Source organism: Rutilus rutilus, assembly GCF_951802725.1.
Source record: "Rutilus rutilus genome assembly, chromosome: 13".
Lineage (NCBI taxonomy): Eukaryota > Metazoa > Chordata > Actinopteri > Cypriniformes > Leuciscidae > Rutilus > Rutilus rutilus.
In genome coordinates this window covers 18582236-18604848 of record NC_140218.1, presented here as the reverse complement: position 1 = coordinate 18604848, position 22613 = coordinate 18582236, and the positions used below count along the sequence as shown (strand labels likewise).

Genomic DNA, 22613 nt, shown 5'->3' with positions numbered 1-22613 from the left:
TTTGCTAAAATGAATTGGACCAAACTGTTTTTGCAAGAGTAACCCTTACATGCTGTGCTGCTCAGACTGTAACCTTAAACACATTTCTGTTAATATACACTACTATTCAAAAGGGCCAGTATGAATCATTGTAAATAAATGCTGTTAAACATTAAACAGTATACATTGGTACATTTGGATTATTGTTGTTTCCATCTTTGTTGGTTTAAATAGAGAACAATAGAGAAACAGCCATGTTGCTATAAACTATACTTGCTATATTACTTTTTATTTTATTTTTTATTTTTATGTGAAATATTCCATCATTAGGACATAAAGGCCTGGTTTCACAGACAGGGTTTAGATTAAGCTAGGATTAGGCCTTAGTTAATTTAGGACATTTAAGATTTAAAAAATGTGCCTTAAAACATTACTGGTGTGCATATCGAGACAAAACAAAAGCACTGATATATTTTTATATAGGCTATGTCAGTGCAAGTTCCTTTCAGTTAAAACAGCTCAAACTTTTAAATATGCTACTTTGATATATTAAATAATCTGTGCTCATATTTTTATTATTATTAGAAACAGCATGTGCGCTCATATTTTTAATACATAAATATATTTTTTACAATTTCATATGTTCTATTAGGCCTACATCATCCTCAAACGAAAATATTATGTTTATAACGTTGTATTATTTAATATAATATAATGGTATGCAAATGTTCACCATTGATCAAGTTTCATTAGTGTTAAATCCGCCCCTTCCTCCTCCCACAGCCCAGCCTCTCCAGTAGATGGAGTTTGAGGAGAGACTGGAAGATTCATTTTGAGGAGCATCTGTGAACACGCTGACTCGATGAGTTCGCTGGTGAATAATTATTTAAGAAGCTTCTATCCACCTCAATGAAGTAAAACAGGAGTAGTTCGCTGACTTAGTGACTTCGGAAGGAGTAACTGCAATACGTTCAGAGGTGGAAAGCGTTCGTTCGAAACTTGAGACAAGTTTCCACGTAAGCTATTATCTTCTCGGAGACTCAAATGCTTTGCAAATTATAACCCAGCACGCGCCAAGACATGGTTTCAAAGCATGGAAACAGAAGACGTGACGGTTAGAGAGCAACTATTCCACGACCGAGTCCGAGAAACCATTGTGAGTTTCCCTCTCTTTGCTGCTTTTGTTTACATAGTACCGTTTGCAGTGTTACAATCTGAATGTGCCCTTGTGTTTGTCCTAATGGTATTCAATAATAATTGATTGATTAGATGACTGTGTGACGTTATACCGTGAACTGTGCACGAGTAGCCTACTTTATGTTCTTTCATAAAATATTGATTGATTTCACTGCGATTAGACCGTTTGGAGTGTGCAAGTGTTATCTTTGCTTATTATTTATAAGACATTTAATTATTAAGTAGAGTAACGTGTACACAATCAGACTCTGAGGCAGTATAAGTGCGAACAATGTCATGATGCAGCTGCTCGTTGTGAAATTGAACACTCTTTAAATGGCACTAGATGAGCCTTCTCCGCTTTGTGAGATCCGGAGCTCATTTTGGAGAACAACAGCTGAGTTTTTGGCACCCTCGTGTATGAAAATGTCTTTGTCGACACCTAATAAAGTACAACTATAACTGAACTTCAGACCTCAAGGACTTTACAGCAAGACACTGGGGGATAACCTTTACTCCCTCATAATGATGTATCTTACTCAGCATTTTAAACAAACAGTTTGGTGCATAATATTTTTTAACGACTCATCTTTCAGATTATGTAATAATCAGCTTTTCACTAGCTGCAAAAACTAACCTCTTAAAACTATAGGTTAAATCCAGTGTTTACCAGGACAAAGTAACATCAGTTCAGAATTAGTTCTGGAGTTCTTTGTTTTTCTACACAGACAAGCTGCTCTTTAAAGTCTGTTTTCAGACATTTTAAGGGCATTCACTTTTATTCATACACGCTTCTGTTCTGCTTTGTGATGCAAAGCTTCTGTAATCCTCCTAAAAAATGTGAAATGGCTCTCTTAATGAAATGCACAGATGGATCATCACACTAGATCATGTAAATTGTTTTTACTATTGTCCTGCCCCAGGCTTTGGGCACCATGCACCGAGCTCATGCTGTCATGGTTATCTGGGATTTATCATTTAAATCAGTGATTTAACTTGTGGGTTTTGACCCAAAAATGCATCTCCGATCTGTTCTGATAGGATCACGGATTACAGGGAAAATCAACGTTAAATGTAAAATTGCAAATACTAAAATGCAACTAATCTCAGTTGTTTGTTGTTAGGGTAGCAACATATCAATTCAACTTTAGAAATGGGTGGAGAAAATGCTTCACATATCTTTTGTTGTTGACATCAAAGTTTGTGCGTAAAGTCAGGCTGTCTCAGTAATATGACTAATACCAATAGAATATTTGACTCTGTGTTTCCTCACTTATGCTGATAAATCACTTCTGCATATTTTTTTTTTTATATGTGTACATTTTTGACAGTTTTCTTCCTCATTACTTTTTCATGCTATATAGGTCATTGTTCAAGTTCTTTTTCTTGCTTTTGTGTGAAAATCAGTTTATGTCCTGTGTTGGGTCACCTTTTGATGCCCAATCAAAAATCAGAATTTTGAAGTGAAACTAGTTTGAGGAGAACAACTGATTTAAATAATATGTGTGTATTTTGAAGACTTTCTTATGCTCATCAAGACTGCATTTATTTGATCAAAAATAAAGCAAAGTTAAACCGTAATATTATGAAGTATCATTAGAATTTAAAATGAAAGTTTACTATTTTAAAATGCATTAAAATATACATTATGTATTTCTGTGATGGCAAAGCTGAATTTCCAGCATCATTACTGTCTTTAGTTTCACACGATCCTTCAGAAATCATTATAATATCCTGATTTGATGCTCAAGAAACATTTCCTATTATTATCATTGTTGAAAACAGTTTTCATCTGCTTTATATTTTTGTGGAAACTGTGATACTTTTTAAAGGATTCTTTCGATATTCCCAGATATTTATTTACACTAATATCAAACAATTGTTACCACAAGTTGTTACCACCTAAATCAAATTAATTTAAATTAGAACTAAGTTAAACTAAGAATGCACTTGGATGATTTAATATGTCAGATAAAAACTTTTTTGAAGGTGGATTCTTGGTGGAAGTCAGAAGTATTGAATTCCCACTTGTAAAGCAACACAAAATTGATGACAATGTTGCAGTTTTGTACTTGGTTGATCTTCAAGAGAGCCAACGTGTTAGAGGGAGTAGCTGATTTGGAACGGTTCCCATTATGTAGATGTGCAAGGAATGCAGTGTGCGTGTAATAGACTTTATTAAGGTGCATATCTGAACATGCCGCTTGGCCTTCAACAATAGAGGGCTTTGTATTTACGTCTGCAGAGGTTAATAGTATTTATTAAGAAGATACCTTCTTTATGATTGAGTAATTTGGCATAAATCACTTGATTTATTTGATGTGCTTGTCATAAATGAATAACACACTGTGTTGCTTGTATATCATAAATGTAATAAAAACACTGTGAAAATAAATTTTAGGGGCCAACTAACATTTTTAAAAAGCATAAAGTTTCTGACACTAGTCTAAATATTCGCCTCCTTAACGGCCCGGTTAAAATCAAGTTGTTAGTCATTTTGTCCTATATGTCTTTTACCAACCTATCACACCATGAGTGTTGTTTTCTCATTGTGTCAGTTCACGGTCGCTCTATAGCTGACTGTTTTGTTAAATAGGCTTTCACTTCAAGGAATAACTTTGGCTTCGTTCCAGGTCTTGTATTGTGGGCCGAGGATTACCCAGAGCAGCTGAATGAGCCCTAAGATTCAAAATGTTTGAGCTCGGCCGTTTAACCAGCCCTGCCAAATCGGTCAGCGAATACACTGGTTGCTGGTTAATACTACGGTCGATTACACTCACATTTTGCGGCCAGTCTCAATACCATTGATGATGAGCTTTGAAAACATGCCCACCATTGCCTGCATATTAGTTAAGGCAAAGTTTCTTTCTGTTTAATGACCTACGACAGACGGTATTACAGGGACTTATTGTCAAATGTTGTCATTGTCCACCCTTGTGGTTATTTGAAAGGATTTAAAGGGGATAGTGCACCAAACAATGAAATTTCGGTCGTCATTTACCCGCCCTGATGACGTTCCACACCTGTGTGAAGTTTTTTTCTCTTCTGTGGAACACAAAAGATATTTTCATGAACTGTTTTTTCAGTTGAGGCCAGTGTTGGTTTGGGCCCCATTGGCTTCAATTGCGATGACAAAAAAAAAAACAAGTATTTTTAAACATTTCTTTGACTTGTTATACAATGAGACCAGACATGTATTCTCATATTCAAATGTGTTAAGCAATCTTTTGTTTCAGGTTTAACATATTCTGTAGTTTAGCTTGGATGTTTCAACTCTGGTTCAGTGCATGCTGTCTTAGTCAAAGGAGACAAACTATTCAAATGCTGAGCACAGATGAGTGAGAACACCTTTCAAAGCTCCAGAAATATTTATCCCACAGATCCATTGTTTTCCCCGCTGTTGGCACTTTGAAGACAAAATCCCAGCTTCCTGCCCCCTCCCTTATCCCTCATCCCTCTTCCTCTTGCTGTCATTCTTCTTCTCTTTTATGGGACATACAGTGCTTCAGAATGTTTTTTCTTTAGTTCACTTATAAGTGTAGATATAATCATGTCTTATGTTTCACTTCTCAAACAAATTGCGTACACATGAGGATCTTATATCTGAAATTAGGTTAGAGGTTAATCATGGAATTAGAAGGTTATTGTCATGTGGACAGGTCCCTCTGCAGCTCTTCTGTAGGATGAGAATGGGAACTTGAGTCATGCATTGACTTTTTTTTCTACTGGTTTTCTCTTGCATCTCTACTGTATGTTCTCTTCTGGTCAAATGTTGAGAGTTGTTATATTGCAGCACTGCGATTTTATTTATTATTATTATTAAGGCCTATTTTAAGTTCTGTCATGAAACTCTATGGCTATATATGTATGACAGTAATATACAATATAAATTACCAACTATTTATATATGAATAGCTATATAGATAATGATGTAAGACAGTAATATACAATATAAATATGTCCAACTATTAAAGGTACAATATGCAAGAATTTTGCATTAAAATATCCCATAATCTCAAGGCCAGTGTTATATATTTTGTTAAGTTGATTACTTACAATATCCCAAATGTTTCCAACTATTTTTAAATCGTGAGAAAATTGCGACTTTAACCAAGGAAACGGGGTGTTAGAGCAGGGGGGAGCTGGGAGTCGCCAGTCAATTGCGTCATATCCGCGTTACCCTCGGTTTCCGCTCGTACTGCGTGGAGTCCTGGACAAATGCGGAAGTTGTAGTTGTAGCGTCTATCAAGCAACAAACGTTAGCTTGTTTCGTGCAGTTGTTATGGAACACAATTATTCTTTACCGATTGCAGCTGGTTCTGTCGACAAAGCATGCTTAATTTTATATTTTCCAAATGTAGCATTCGGTAATAGTTATGTTTATGTAAGGGAAGTATTATTGCTTTAGATTTGTGTTTAGTTTATTGACATTGTTTATCACGTCTGGTGTTTATGGCCATGTAAATAAATATAGCATGTGTTATACATAAAGATTAATCAGTATTTTGGCAAATGATGTGGGTATGTTCGAATGTACTTTTACAACAATTGTTTAGAACACGTAAAACTGCGCCGTGTTATCACAACAATGAATTCGACATACAGTAACATCTATGATAACCAATTTAATATTAAACCTTACTTTTCTTGCAGTTAATTCATTTTAATGAAATAAAAGTGTGATGAGGATTAAGAGTCAGGAAGGAAGAAGACGGGTCGGCGTGACTGGGACTCATACTTTATTAAAATAAAGCGAAACAAACAAAAGTCGTGCACAACGCGCATTCACCGTGGCAACCGCGACGGCACAAAACAGTTCAAAAATGAGAGCTCGGATCCACCAGTTTTCTTTCTCTGCGTCCAATTTTCTCTTCAGTCTCTCTCTCTCGTTCCAGCGCGCGGCTTATAAGCGGTCTCTCCACGCCGATCACTGCAATAAGACACAGGTGTTCGTCATTTGCACTTGACCTACTTGCTCGTCTCTTCTCTCCCCCATTACAGACCGCGCTGAACCACGCCCTCCTCGCCACAAAAAGCATGTCATTATAAAAAAAGAACTTGGCCTCATCCATGAACATGATTTTTCGATTCCCGTCTGACTGATTTACATCCACGGTGGAGTTTAAAACGACAGTTCCCATCATTCCACGCTCCTTCACATCGTCATCAAGCTACGCCGTTGTTGTTGTTTGGAATGTAGCGCCCTCTAGCGGCCAAAAATTCTTGCATATTGTAGCTTTAAGTTCTTGTGATAAATCTCTACATTTTACCAAATCTTTACTGTAATCACTCATCTAATCCCAGTTGTAACTGCATGGTTTAAATCTTCATTTGCATTTGAGCTGTAATCTTCATCCTCCATCTGGTGCTGTTACCCTTATTTTTAAATCTGTATTTTGGGTGTTCATTAATTAAGAATTCAGATTCCTCAGAAAGGGGACAGCTGTCTTAAAAAAAAAAAAAAAAAGGGGACACTCTACCTATTGATTCACTTTCTATTGCTTTTACATTCTAGGCCACAAAATGCAGTTTATCACTGCTACCCCTTTCTTCCCATTATCTTTATCAATAAAATGAAATCTAAACCTATAACATCTTTGACTGGTCTAGTCCCATCACCGGACTGTGTGTTATCGTTAAGGACCAAATGTCCTTGATTAGGAGTTCTTATGTCACAGAGCTATAAAGGCAATTCTGGACTGCGCACAGCAGCGTGTATCAGTGATAATAGGGATGTGTTGGAATCTCTCTCATGACCTCTGCTCCATTACATGCTCTTTGTCTAACGTGTTCTTGATAACGTAAATTGGCAGGCAACACATCTAAGCAGCGCGTTTGCATAGCACGTCTTGTAGCTGCCTGTTCACGACTATATTGCTCATTTAACTGCATGACTCATACTGCAGATGCCTGTGAGAATGTAATTTCTGATACTCTGCAAAGTGGCATTTACACCCAATATTCTAAGAAAGATTGTTATTATTCCATCGTGGAACATAAAAGGAAACGTTCAATTGAATAATGTTCACACTGCTCTCTTCCATAAACTCTCAGAAAAAAAATTGTATAAAAGCTGTCACTGGGACGCGTGTACTTTAAAAAAAAGGTTCTAACATACAAGTTAAGCACTAATATGGACACTTTTGGTACAAATATGTTACTTTGAGCTACTAATTTGCACTCTTTAGGTACTGCCCCAGTGACAGCTTTTGTACCTTTTTTCCTGAGAGTGTATAATGACATTGGGTGCAGGCCAAGGGTGGGGCGCTTAGTTCCTAAAAGGACTGGAAAAGCTAGCTTTATGTGAGCTTACAAGAAGAAAATACAGTTTTCATTTAGAATAAAATGTGCTTGAAAACTAGCACTTCAGTTACAGTTGTAATCGAAATTATTCATCCCCATTGCAAATCAGGTTTATTTGCAAAATTTGCAGACTTTCAGCTGTTTGCAATGAACAAATCAAACAAAAGTAATTGAAATAGCTCAACACAACAAATGTTTCAAGTGGTTTCCCCAAATTCAACTGAAAATGCAACTTTTAATGACTTCTGCAGAAATGTTCAAGCCCTTGAATTAGGGCTGGGCGATATGGCCAAAAAATCATATCTCAGTATTTTTTGGTTAAATGGCGATATACGATATATATCTCGGTACTTTCTACGTTTTTCTATTTGGATAAAGAAAATCTGTATTTATTTAAAAAAAAATAATTTCACATCCTGCCCAATGATATCCTACAAACAATGTTGATATTGAAGGATATGGAAACAAATATAGTGAATGTAATGTAGGCTATGCAATACATTATGTGCAAAAAGGTGGTTAAAATCACATTACATTCTAACATTGTAACATTACAATCTAAAAACAAAAATAATGCTTTTGTTTTTAAATTGACTAAAAAATGTAAATAAAAGCACTTAAACTAATTATATTAGCCTGCATTTGATTACCCCGTTATAATGGTCACTTTCATAAAAATATACTTGTAGGTTTAAAATTCCACATATGGCACATTTATTGTTTCCAACAACTATTGTTTTAGCAATATGTATATTTTAGTCAGAATTATTGCGCTACTATTCTATTGTGCTCCGTCTGTTTGGCGCGCATGCGCGCGGTGTCGCTCATTCACGGAAGCTTGAATATTAGCGGAGATTCAATTGCAGAAGCTCGTCCTCTCCTGACAGTGAAATGGACATATTTGTTTGACTTTCTAACATTTAAAGATGGAGAATATACCTGTGAAATGTAAGTTAAGCACTGAGGAAAGCACCACATCTCAAATGCATTAAACAGCGCAAGTATTTATCTGTCAGTCAGCAACAGTATCTGTCAGTAAGCATCTGACAGGGCAAGCTGCTTTAAACTTGTTAACTATATCTTACCAGTTATTTTGAAGCCCTTAATATAGCTTGTCATGTTTAGGACAAATTGTACTATGTACTTTCACTGCGGCAGCTCACACTGCGTCTTCCGCTATTTTTCAGATGTGCTCGTATCAAGCTACTGTATCGATATAAAAGGTATTGCCTCATTGCATATCGTTTCAAAAAAATATATCGATATATCGTACAAACTCGATATACCACCCAGCCCTACCTTGAATAGAATCTCTCACAACAGCACAAATCTGCAAAACAGGTGTTGTCTCAAGCACACCTGATGCAACTAATCAAGGGCTTCATTAGTTGCACCAGGTGTGCTTAAACTAGAACACATGAAATATCTGAACTGGCTAGGTTTGTTGAGTGTCACGTTTGACTGCATGTTAGAAATATGGCTAAGTCAAAAGAATGGTACAAAAAGTTAAAAGAAAATATCATCGCCCTTCACAAAAAAGGAACTGGATAAAAAAAGATAGTAGTAGAAAAATAGAAATGTTCTTAGATGCGGTTTCCATGCTAGAACTCCAAGACGTACATCACTACTGACCCAAAACCAAAACAAAAGTGCTCAAAATCATATAAATAAGCCACAGAAGTTTTGGGATTCTGTTCTGTGGAGCGATTAAACAAAACTGGAACTTTTCGGGTGGAAGAATGAGATATATCTCTGCCTACAGTTAAACATGGTGGTGACTCTGTGATGCTCTTGGGTTGCTTTGCATCCTCTGGCACTGGAAACCTGCAGCGTGTGGAAGGCACAATGAATTGATTGAAGTATCAGGAAATCCCAGGAATACCTCAAATTCCACCAAGGCTTGGTTGCAGAAGAAGTCCTGGAAGATTCTATAGTGGCCATCACAGTCACCTGACTTGAAAATCTCTGGTGAGATTTGAAGAAAGCGGTTGCAGCACGCAAACCCAAGAATATTACTGAACTGGAGGCCATTGCTCATGAGGAATGGGCGAAGATTTCTCAGAAACGCTGCCAGAAGCTGGTGTCTGGCAAATCTCATTTGCAGCATGTCATAATAGGGTGTTCTACTAAATACTAAAGATGCTTGCCATGAAGGGGTTGAATAATTTTGAAACTGCAGAAGTCATTAAAAGTTGCTTTTTTTGTTGAATTTGGGGAAACCACTTGAAACATTTGTTGAGCTATTTCAATTAGGCTACTTTTGTTTGATTTGTTCATTGCAAACAGCTGATAGTCTGTCAATTTTGCCAATAAACCTGATTTGCAATGGGGGTTGAATAATTTCGATTACAACTGTATGTTCTTACTGTATGTATGTATGTTACAGCTTCCAATCTTTTTTTTTTTTTTTTCTGATGTGAAATGTTCAGACTTCTTGAAAGACAAGCTTCAGTGTTTTTGTAAATGTTTCAAATGTCATGGTTTCAAATTGCACTGATTTTCTTCTTTTTTTTTCTTCTTTAGATTTGCGTGCTGCTTTTCATTTGCCTGTACATCTTGTCACACTTCATTCTCACTCACTTCAAGAAGAATGCTGAGTTTGTCGCCGGTAAGTTAAACGTGACACCCAGGACCCTCAACACTTGTTTGGTTTAATGTATTACAGTCCTTTAAAGCACACCTGTGATTTACTGCAGCTGCTCTGTGAGCTGAACAACATTTCTACACACACTGACTATTTATTGGTCAGCATGACCTGACATGATCATTCTCCTGCATTTTCCAAAAATGCTTACCTAATCATTTTCACATAGTGAACCATTACTCTATTTCCTCTGTTATGTGATTAATAGTTTTGGTGTTCTTTAGCTGTGAAAATGAAATCTTCTTCAGAAAAGAAGAGTCGAAGTTTCTGATTGCTGTTGACAGCAGCAATGTAACATTGAGGGAGGGCAGCAGTGTGGGTGAGGAATGTTCCCGTGAGATAAACATAGGCCCCCTGCCCGAGCACTGCTTGAGGCTTCATAGGAGAACTCTACCTCATGTTTTGGTGTACACCCCTTTAATTGAACTCTCTGCTCTCTCCTGGTTCGGCTAAACCTGCTCTCAGTGGAAAATCTGAGGGATTGTTTTCTCATGCCTTTTTTAGACTGTTGAAGAATTGTTAGGAGCCGCGCACACAGGATGCTTTCTTGTTGTTCAAAAACAGGTACAGCAGAACAGAATGCAGGGGTCTTGAAATATTTTTAATGAAATACATTTTATAATATTTAGAAATGTATTGGCTTTTTACATTGTTCCATTTATTGATCTATGACAGGCAGCTAGGTACAGTGGAACAGAATTCAGGGGTCTCAAACATATTGTTTGCATTCATACATGTAAAAAAATAAATAAATGTATATACCTTTTATAATTGTCTCCTATCAGTGGAGAGGAAAGTGTAAGGAGAGATTAGGGAAATCATTTTGAATTTGAACCTGGGTTCCTGTGAGCACAGCTGCTCCTGTGTCAGTGCAGCCTTTAGAAATGTCCATTCTACCACATGTTTACATGATCAAAAATGTAAAAATAGTGCAGAGGAAAGTAAGAACATGTCCCGTGTTAGACACTTTTGGGGAACATTGTGTACATAACTTCTAGCCAGACTGCTAGATGCTTGAAGAATTGTTTTACAATTTGTTAAATTATACAAGGTAATAATTATATAGGTCAGAGACAGACTCTGGAATGGAAAGTGTAAGGAGAGACAGGAGAAATTGGTTCTGTCTTGAATCTGGGTCCCCGTGAGCACAGCAGCTCCTGTGTCATGGCAGCCTGTAAAAACGTTCGGCTGGCACGTTTACATGATCAATAGTGCAGAGGAACATAAGAACATCCCTTGTGTTAGACACGGGGAACATTGTGTACTTCCAGCCAAACCATTATCGGTATGATACATATTCTAATTTAGGAACACAAACAGAATCACTGCACAAGATTTGTTGCTCAATTTTTGTGTATTTTTAACACCTCTATAACTCAGTCCATTTGATAGACTAAACGTGCACCAGTCGTGGAAGGCTAAAGCTGTTTCTTCAGTTGCATATTGGTTGTTTTGAAGGATATGTGCAGAAAACCTGTTCTGCATTAGGTTTGGGGCTCTCCCAGGAAATGTCACTCATATCTACCCTGGAGCTCTGTCACACTGGGCATGTTTTGCTCTTGTCGCAGGAGAATGTTTGAGGTTTATTTTTCATTCTCTCTGCCTCATCCCTGTTATTGCGACACATTCCTCTTTAAATGGATATTGTTTTCCTGCACGTGCAATAATGAATGATCAAACAAAGAAGGCTTCCCAAAATGTTTCCAATACATTTGTGTTGTTTCCTTCATGGAATAGCTTCATAATAAATCTGGGTCCTTCTGGGATCTTATTTTGTTCAGTTTAGTTTCAAGGTGAAACTGTGAGTCATCAGTATGTCTGCAGAGGGATAGTCTTGTGGACAGAAACTTATTTCCTCTTCCTTTTTTTTGCCCACAGATGACATTGAGGATGCCACTGTCAACAAAATTGCGTAAGTAATCAGTATTTAAAGAAGCACAAAAAAAGGGGGAATAAAGGGGATAGTTCACCCAAAAATGAAAATTGTCATCATTTACTTAGCCTCAAGTTGTTTCAAACCTGTATGAATTTCTTTCTTCAGCTGAACACAAAAGAAGTTATTTTGAAGAATGTTAGAAACCAAACAGTAAATGGACCCCATTGACTCCCATGGTATTTTTTTATTTCCGTCAAAATATCTTCAAAATATCTTCTTTTGTGTTCAGCCGAAGAAAGAAATTCATTCGGATTTGGAACAACTTGAGGGTGAGTAAAATAATTTTTGGGTGAACTATCTTTTTAAGTAAAGTATCAACGTTACATGGAAATTTAATTTCTTATTGTGGGCCGCACTACTGTTGGATAATGCACAATAATAGGCAGAAATTTATTTAGCCATTATTTCAGCAAGCTCGAATTCAGTCTGGCTCCCATTTTTAACATCCAATAAATTCCAAATGCATAAAATCAGCCCTCACTTTACTTTAGTAATTATATATCTCATTTCACTCAGAAATGTCACATTATGGCAGTAAAATGGTGCGTTGCACAGTAATTCACTCTGACTCTAAAGGACACGCTGCTGGTTAGTATTTAGTTTTTTTTATTAGTTTGCCCTGAATGATTGTAAGTGAACAAATTGCCCTTTGGTCTCCAGAGTGGCGTTTAACATCCACCTCCCTTCACAGCTGGCACTATGTCAAAGTAAATGGCTGCAAAAGCATTTCCTCGCCCTTCTTTGATTGTTTTTCTCACTCCGCAGGCTGTGGCTGTGTACATTCACACTCTCGGTGGCCGTGTGTGCAGTGTTGCTTCTGCCCATCTCTATCCTGTCCAATGAAGTTCTGCTCATATTCCCACACAGCTACTACATGCAGTGGCTCAATGGCTCGCTCATCCATGGTACAAACACACGCACTAATGAAAAACTAAGTTTGCTTTGTACATTTGGATTCTGTGTCTACCATATCGGTTTACAAAGAGTCAGTAGAGTTATCAATATAATAAATTGCAACTTCATTAGGTTCTCAAGCAGTATTTTGTCACCCAATCTGAACTGAAATGGTAATGTTTTTATTCCCACAAGGACTTAGTCTGGAAACACAAACTAATAAGTCTTACAGGTCTGTGTTAGCACGTGATGGGCATGGTAGCGAGTCTGCCAAGAGTATGAGATGTTCTGGCTGTAAATCAAGGCCACAATTTAGTTGAAAATCCAGATTTATTCAATTTGCCAGCATTTGGTGAAATGCTGTTCTATAGTGCACGTGTAACACCAGATCTCATAAGCTGCACATGGTTGCCCCCTAGTGGTCTGTAAGTGTACTGTATTCTTTGTATTCCTCCTATTAACCTGGTAGTTCTTTTGAAGCACAAAATATTATATATACATGGTTAAATATTGTTGATGTGTACTACTGTTTAGAATGTAATTTATTCCTGTGATGGCAAAGCTGAATTTTCAGCATTATTATTGCAGTCTTCAGTGTCACATGATTCTTCAGATATCAGTCTAATATGCTGATTTGGTGCTCAAGAAACATTTTTATTATTAGCACTGGTGAAAACGTTTGTCCTGCTTAATATTGTTGTGTGTTAAGACATGTTATCATGCAAGTTTGGGTTTTTTGCTTTTTAATATGGGAAGAGTACAAAATCATCTTTCATTTAATCACTCATTCTCCTCCTGTCTCTGTTTCAGGCTTGTGGAACCTAGTCTTCTTATTTTCAAACCTCTCTCTGGTCTTCCTAATGCCATTCGCCTATTTCTTTACTGAATCAGAAGGATTTGCTGGGTCCAAAAAGGTAAAATGATGTAATTAGTTTAACAGTAAACTCATCTCTATAGCATCTGAATTCAGATCTGTGTTTGTTCAGTTGTTGTGTGTTTTCCTCTTAAAGGGCGTTATGGCACGGGTGTATGAGACTGCAGTGATGCTGCTTCTCCTCAGTCTGTTGGTGCTGGGCATTGTGTGGGTGGCATCAGCTCTTCTCCATCACAACACCGCCCGTGAGAGTCTTTACGGTAAGGGCAGCAATGCAACATTAGAGACTATGTGCTGCACTTGTTCAGTATCTTTGATTGAATGGATCTCATCACAGTTTTTAATGCCAGCTAGACTCCCAAATGTCCTCTTAATTGTGTAAGAGCAAGATAAAGGTTTTGTAATATTCTGCTCTTTTTCTTGTGCTTTTCAGACCTGTGGGAATATTACCTGCCCTATCTCTATTCTGGAATCTCACTTTTTGGAGTTCTGCTGCTTTTGTGTAAGTGTATATGCATTTTTATATTATTATTATTTTTTTAATCATTTGATGATTAACATGTAGTTTGGTATTTCATTGCTTTTGACTTCTCATATATAGATTTGTTGGCTTTTTTGTCTTGTAACAGTGTGCACACCCTTGGGGCTTTCACGTATGTTTAGTGTCACTGGGAGCTTATTGGTCAAACCTCGGGTAGGTGGACAAGATAACTGTTTTTTATTTTTATATATATATATGTATGTGTGTGTGTGTGTATATATATATATATATATATATATATATATATATATATATATATATATATATATATATGTATGTATGTATGTATGTATGTATATATATATATATATGTGTGTATGTATGTGTATATATATGTATGTATATATATATATATGTGTATATATGTGTGTGTATGTATATGGATATTTATGTTAGTTAGTTTTCTATTTTAATGTATTTTGTATATATAACTAATTCTTCTGTGTCACATGATCCTTCAGAAATCATAATATGCTGATTTGGCGCTAAATGAACATTCCTTATTATCAATGTTAAAAACAGTTGTGCTGCTTTATATTTTTGTGTAAACTACTGTGATTCTTTGAAAAGAATAGCATTTATTTGATACTGTAATATTTTGTAACATTAAATGTCTTTACTGTCACTGTAAACTAATTTAATGCATCCTTGCTAAATAAAAGGATTAATCTTTTAAAAAAAAAAAACCTCACTTTTAAATTATAGTGCATATATTTAAAGAGAAATTAGAAGTGTGAAGTTAAGAGTGTTCTCTCTCTTTTTTTTTTTTTTTTTTAGTTGTTGGAGAACTTGGAAGAAACAATGAACTGCACAGTTTTTGAAGAGGCCTCTCTGTCCAGGAAGTTGAAAAGTGAGTGTCAGGATGTGAGAGAAAAACTCTCTGCTGTTAAGGAAGTGGGCCCACCTTATAAAGTTTTCTCTTTCTTTCTCTCATTTTCTTTTTATTGTCCAAAGCAGTTTTTTCTGGCATTATGAACCAGGATTTACATTGGCAAACATGGTTTCCTCAACTTATAAATTCTCTCTCTCTCTCTCTCTCTCTCTCTCTCTCTCTCTCTGATGTTTTAGGTAACACCTCCTGTTGGATCAGTGCTAACATGGAGGCCATCAACAAGGAATTTTTGAGTGTGAAGTCCAAACGTATTGCTCTAGGTACGAACACACTTGTCAAACTGTTAAATACATTGATAATTGTACTATCATGAATTGCTTTTCATCCTTATTTCTTTAATTTAGAGATGAGGAAGAGAGTATCTCCATGGCAACGCAACCTGGGATACCCAGTGGCCATGCTACTACTTTTAGCTTTGACTGTAAGAGTAAACCTTATGGAATTCAGAATACTTATACTGGCTATGATTAAACCATTGTGCTAAAACAAAATGTACGGTGTTTCTCAGGCGGTGTGTGTGCTGATGGTCTGTTTCCATGTGCTGGAACTGCTCTTTGATGAATCTGCTATGCCTAGAGGGATGGAGGTGAGCTACATGACAATGGGATTCATATATGGACCTGTAAATGCAATATTAATAAATATTAATATAAAAATAAATTCAAGGAAATTTTTATTTACTCACCCTCATGTCCTTCTAAAACCATATTCTGCCAATTTTTTTTTTTTTCTTCCACAAAACACAAAAGAAGTACTAAAAACGTCCCAAATCATCATAAAAGAAGTGCAGCAATCATTAATGATCATAATCTCACAATGGTTGGTTTTCTTTGTTGCAGGACCCTCACTTGGGGCTTGCCTCGTTCTCAATGTTCGGTTCTCTGGGAGCTGTAGTGCAGGTGGTCATCATCCTGTATCTCATGGTCTCCTCTGTCGTCGGCTTCTACAGCTCTCCACTCTTCACCGGTTTGCTGCCACGTGCACAGGACACTACCCTCACACAGGTACAGAGATCTCGTATACTCGTCATGAAACAACAGTAGAAATAGTGCTGGATATTTCGCATTCAGATGCTGTGGGTCTTTATAGTTAAATTTAATTGTTTATATCTCTCCACAGATTATTGGGAACTGTGTTTCTCTTTTAATACTCAGTTCAGCCCTGCCTGTTTTCTCCCGCACATTGGGTAAGTATTTTAAAATTATTAGTCATTATTTGATGTTTTTATATGTAAAATGTTATTTAATAGCAGCATGATTTTGAGGTCTGTTGTAGGCCAAGACACAATTTGCAAATTTTTTTCAGTGCTGATTTTAGAGAAAAATCTGCTAAATTATTATGAATGAATTTAAAGCAACACCAAAGATTCTTTTGTACCTTAAAATAATGTTTCCAAAATCGTTTCAGTGGTTCATCAACTCGTAACAGGGTGAACGGCACTTCTGCATTTGCTTTGCAACCCTCTATCGGCTATAACCACACTATGCAAGTTTGGCAAATCGGGTAGCGGATCTGTAGTTCGAATGAGACATAAGAAACTACAAATTTGACTTGCTTTACGGCAAGCGTTACAATAGCCAATAGGTGGAGCCTATATAAAAAAATAGCCGTTTCTGATGTCGCAATACATCATACTTTCATAAAATCATGCAACATACTCTACCTTGTCTGTGGACATAGTTATTTCCAAAGCCGGTGCTGGATAAACATATAGCGTGCGTGCACGGTAGGCTAAATTATTTACGACACCGGTAATGGACAATTCCGCTTCCAACCTGTAGGGGGACCGAAGAGGAAAAGTGCTTTGGTGTTTCTTTAAACTGTTAAATGTAGTGTACTACACATTTATTGGTGGTTCAAAGCATATTCATGTTAGTGAAAATGTTTAATAAAAGGACTCTTAAGGGTCATGTGTCAAACTTCATGAATAACAAGAGTTTAATTTGTAATCTTTTGTCTGTCCACAAGACGGCAGTAGTTAGCAATAATTCAGCAATATGTGGCCATTGTGTATTACAATTTGAATGAATACTTTATAATTTTCCTCTTTTTCATGTAACTACATGTAGGAATTACAAGGTTTGATCTGCTTGGAGACTTTGGACGGTTTAACTGGCTCGGCAGTTTCCACATTGTTTTCCTGTACAATATGCTTTTTGCTGGACTCACATCCGCCTGCCTCATCAACACAGTCACATGGGCCTTGCAACGAGAACTCATCCGTGCCTTTGGTTAGTCTTTTATATTTTTACTTGTCTATTTAGTTTTAGGGGAAGATCCATATGCTAATTATTTTATTTATTTATTTATTTACCACTTATTTTGATGATGCTTTTATTCTTTTTAAATATTCTGTGGAAAATACAGTACCAGTCAAATGTTTGGACACACATTCTCCAGTGGTTTTTCTTTATTTTTATTATTTTGAACATGTACATTAATACTGAAGACATCCAAACTATGAATGAACACGTATGGAATTATGTAGTTATCAAAAAAGTGTTAAACAACCCAGAATTTGTTTTATATTTTAGATTGGCCAAAGTAGCTACATTTAGCTTTGATGACAGCTTGGCACACTCATAGCATTCTCTCATCAGATTCACGAGGTAGTCACCTGGAATGGTTTTTAATTCACAGATGTGCCTTGTCTAGAGTTATTTTGTGACATTCCTTCTTAATGTGATTTAGACCATCAGTTGTCTTGTGCAGAGGAAAAGTGGGTACAATAAAAAGTGAAAAAGTGAGTCAATAGCCCTATTAGTGTTACTACAACTACTGTACAAATCTATATTATGGCAAGAAACACTCAGTTAAGTAAAGAAAAAAGACAGTCCATCATTATTTTAAGAAATGAAGAGGGTTCAGTCAGTCAGAAAATCATCAGTATATGTATATACAGTATGTACATCATATATAACGCTATGATGAAACTGGCTCTCATGAGGAACATCCCAGGAAAGGACCCTAGAGCTACCTCTACGGCAGAGAATAAGTTTATTAGAATTACCAGCCTCAGAAACCGCCAAATTACAGCCCACATAAATGCTTCTCAGAGTTGAAGTGGCAGACATATTTCAACATCCACTGTTCAGAGGAAACTGTGTGAGTCAGGCCTTTATGGTCGAATTACGGCAAAGAAACCATTACTTTGGAAGAACAACAAGCAGAAGAGACTTGCTTGGGCCAAGAAACAGTAATTTTTATAATGACTGGATTGCTCATTGCATTCTAAACTGCCAGCAGGCGGTGAAGCCACCAGAAGTGTTCGAGCGGCCATCTTGCTATTCCCTACCGACAGAGTGCATCCATTAACTTACAGCCAAAACATCGACCAAAAATCACCTGATTTGCAGCGTATCAATCGCACATGAATAGTTTTTAAGATGTATGTATGTACATTAATGGATAAGCGATATATAGTAATCATTAAGATGGGTGTCTCTATCTCTATCTATCTATCTATCTATCTATCTATCTATCTATCTATCTATCTATCTATCTATCTATCTATCTATCTATCTATCTATCTATCTAATTTCCTGTTAATTTAGGGAATACCAATATGACTGTGTGGTGGCTTCACTTTTAACGTCATGAGCAATCCAGTTCTCAATATAGATCAGTGGCCAAGAAACACAAAGAATGGACATTAGATTAGTGTAAATGAGATTGGAGATTTATGGTTCTGACTGCCATGTCTTTGTTAGAAGTAGAGAGGGTAAACGGATGGTTCCAGAATGTGATGCCCACTGTGAAGCATGGAGGAGGGGGTGTGATTGTGTGGGGATGCTTTGCTGGTGACACTGTTGGTGACTTAACCAGCATGGCTACCACAGCATTTTGCCGCGGCATGCCATCCCATCTGGTTTGCACTTAGTGGGGCCATCATTTGTTTTCCAACAGGACAATGATCTCAAACACACCTCTAGGTTATGTAAGAGCTATTTGTCCAAGAAGGTGTGTGATGGAGTGCTGCATCAGATGACCTGGCATTCATAATTACCTGATCTAAATCCAATTGAGATGTTTGGGATGAGTTGGACCAGAGAGTGAAGGAAAAGCAGCCAACAAGTACTTAACACCTCTGGGAACTCCTTCAAGATTGTTGGAAAACCATTCCAGGTGACTACCTCATGAGGCTGAGAATGCCAAGAGTGTGCAAAGCTGTCATCAAAGCAAAAGGTGGCTACTTTGAAGAATCAAAAATATAAAACATATTCTGGGTCATTTAACAAGTTTTTGTTGACTACATAATTACATAATTGTTCTGTCATAATTTCAATGTCTTCAGTGTTAATATAGAATTTTGAAAACAATAAAAATAAAGAAAAACTTCTTTTTTGTACAACACTATAATACATATAACTCTTTAGGATTTGGACTTTTAATGCCTTTTATTTCCAACATCACACCACATATGTTGTCGATAGACCTTAACTTGTATTGACCTTTTTTAATGGTTAATTCTAATATTTATCTCAAGGAAAATGTGCAAGGAGAGAGATTTGTGCATGTACACATTGTATCTTGAAAGGACAAGGGGTGTGCACTATGCTGCCATTTGCCAGTGTTTGTAGTTTGTAGTTAGGGTGAGGTGTTCCTCACACAGGCCATGTTTCTCTATGGGTAGGTCTCTTTCCTCAGATAGAAAAAGCACAATTCTCTCAGGAAAGTGAGAGGGGACAGAAGGGGTGAAGCAGGGTTCCTTTGGGACATCAGGGCGTCAAACTCCTTCTGGAAGACACACACCCATCGCCCTCCGCCCAACACAAACAACACTGCTGAATGTGAACACACACACACTCTCATAGACCATCTTCAGATAGCATTTCTTTTTCGTTACTCCCCCTACTGGCTTTTGTTCTTTGATTGATTTGCTTTTAACCCAAACATCGCCCGCCAAAGTTATCTTTTCTGGTTGTTAGAGCAGGTTTAGCGCTCTGTTGTTTACTCTCCTGTTTCCTTTCTCCAGGTCTCCACAGACTGCCTCAGACTGTCTCTCGTTCAACCATCCCCCTCAAACTCCTCCTGGCCAATGGGCTCTCAAAGATTCATTGAAGAGCGATCAGCTTTTTCATTCATTCATTCATATTGAAGCCCATTACCTTCTGGAGATGGTTCTGGATCGCATTCTGTGGCTTTCTCCTATTGGACCAGAGCTATTTTGCATCCATGATAGGTCAATGGTCACCAAACCTGTTTACAAAGGTTGCCTGAACGATATATATCGACTGATGGAATTTCCGGAGTGGGTTTCTGCAACTGCAGTTTTATGCGTTGTTTACTTCAGTAATATTTATACATATAACTGCATTTAAAAGGGATGTCAAATCACTGGACGCCTTGAACTAACGCCTTATGAAAAATGAACAATGGCTTTGGAGGACTTTGACATGCATCCAGAAGAGCTATTTCAGAGGATGACATCACAGCCATGACCACGTTTCCTTTTCCTGGTGGTGGAATGAGAGTGTTGAGTTCTGTCCTGGTGGGCCCCCCACGCTTTCCCCTTGTATATCACTATTTTTAGTGTCATCCAATGAATCCAATCTCTGTTGTACTGTGGGTCCTTATAGCAGGGAGTTCATTATGATGGGGTTTGTCTGCTTCTAACTAAAGTGAAGAACCTGAGAAAAGTGATGAAAGTGGAACAAGTGATACTGATCTTGGAGATCATATGTTCGGTGTGAGAAAACATGGAGGGATTCTAGTTTGAAAAAGACACTTTTTGGAGAGTTCAGGTTTTAAAATGTATGTTAAAGTCAGACTATGGCTTGCCATTGATTTCAAGCTTTAGGCCAAGAATACTGTGAATGTTTAGGGATTTTGTTCCTGTTTTTGTTATTTCATATGTGAAACTTTATTGTGCAATATAATATTCTGAAATGTTAACACATAATTATGCAAATGTAACTTTACTGCCTTCCAGAAACTTGTGCAGATGACCAAAAGATGATGTTTGCTTTGATTAAGAACATCCAAATTGGGCAATAAGTCACTGTTTGGTTAGTTCATACATTTTGGGTTGAATTGTGTGGCAGGACAATCAACGCACATGGCCGTTTCCTGTTTCATGGACACTACGAGAATGTGATTGATGAATGTGGACTTTCTGATTCGATAATCACTAGTTTTATAAAGTGCAGTATTTATGATGTACACATTTTATTTGCTGATAAAGATGTTGTTTATTCTATTGTATGATTGTTTTATTTATGGATTTGTTTCTGTATCAGCATCATTTTAAACCAATTTCATTTCACGTCAAACATTTTATTTGTCCCCAGGGGGCAATTTACGAGGTCACATAATGTACCATAACAACACAATATACATAGGAAGCATCATACATGTCATAATGTCCTTCAACTGGTGGCCAGTAGAGGACAGTGTACCACAAATCCATTATAACAAAATGTATATACTACATTTTAATAACATGATAGTTGCATAAATCAGATTTTTTAAATATAGCAACATGAATGTAAATGATATTCTAAGTCAATTATGGATGTAAATCATTGCTTAATGGATAGTCCGCTCAAAAATAATAATGTTTTATTCATTATTCATGTGCTAAACCTGTATGGTTTCTTTCTTCTCTGGAACACAAAAGAAGATATTTTGAAGAATGTTTGAGGTTCAAAATGTTTGACCCCATTGATTTTCAGTGTATGGTCAAAAATAATCACTGAGATATTTTTCAAGATATCTTTTCCATTCATATAGTTTGGAACGTTGAATTTTTTGAGTGAACTATCCTTTTAAGTGTTTTTACACACTCATTTTTTTACAGCTCAAAACAACTGGATTCAAGAGTGACATGATGTCAGACTATCTGTCCCGCACTGATAGATCATTATATGGATGTCTTTTTTACTTCATTATTAATAGAGAACTCTTATGGATGACAAAGAAAATACAGTGAGCATTAATAATTGTAAAAAAAAGAAAATGTTGACCATTTAATTTCTTTCAATAATTCCAGCTGCATCCTTAAAGCATAGCAAGGAACTGTGACAAACAATTTCTCCACAGGAGAAAAGTACAATAAATGTTTTTTACACCTGTTTTTCCAACCAGTGCGTCATTTGTGAGTCATTTTAAACCCATTTTTGGTTCTGGATCTGCTAAGGACCTTTCCATAGAGGTCAGCATACATTTCTTGCCATCTGAGCACCTGACTACTGCTTTAATGGCGCCGTGGTGGTTATGTTTAGCTCTGGTGTTAGTGTGCTCGTCTGTCCCTCCACCCGTAGCTGTCCGGCTTTAATCAGGGTCTTTATTTTGCCCCAGGTCTGTCAGCAGGCCCGTAGAGACGCCGCTGCTGACCCATCCTGTGCTTTCCCTTCACGGATGCCCATGGCAGAT

At 37.0% G+C, this 22613-nt stretch overlaps 1 protein-coding gene across 1 annotated transcript; it reads left to right on the top strand.

The window, feature by feature from the left end:
- The first annotated feature begins 761 nt into the window (after nucleotides 1–761).
- lmbr1l (limb development membrane protein 1-like) lies at nucleotides 762–22319 on the top strand. The gene is made up of 16 exons (XM_084427292.1): nucleotides 762–1135; nucleotides 9982–10066; nucleotides 11981–12014; nucleotides 12804–12943; nucleotides 13743–13846; nucleotides 13943–14066; nucleotides 14240–14308; nucleotides 14436–14500; nucleotides 15125–15197; nucleotides 15416–15499; nucleotides 15584–15660; nucleotides 15748–15825; nucleotides 16079–16243; nucleotides 16359–16425; nucleotides 17309–17470; nucleotides 20215–22319. The coding sequence occupies exons 1-16, from the start codon at nucleotides 1073–1075 to the stop codon at nucleotides 20298–20300; spliced, it is 1476 nt and encodes a 491-aa protein (XP_084283418.1). The 5' UTR covers nucleotides 762–1072; the 3' UTR covers nucleotides 20301–22319.
- The last annotated feature ends 294 nt before the right edge of the window (nucleotides 22320–22613 follow it).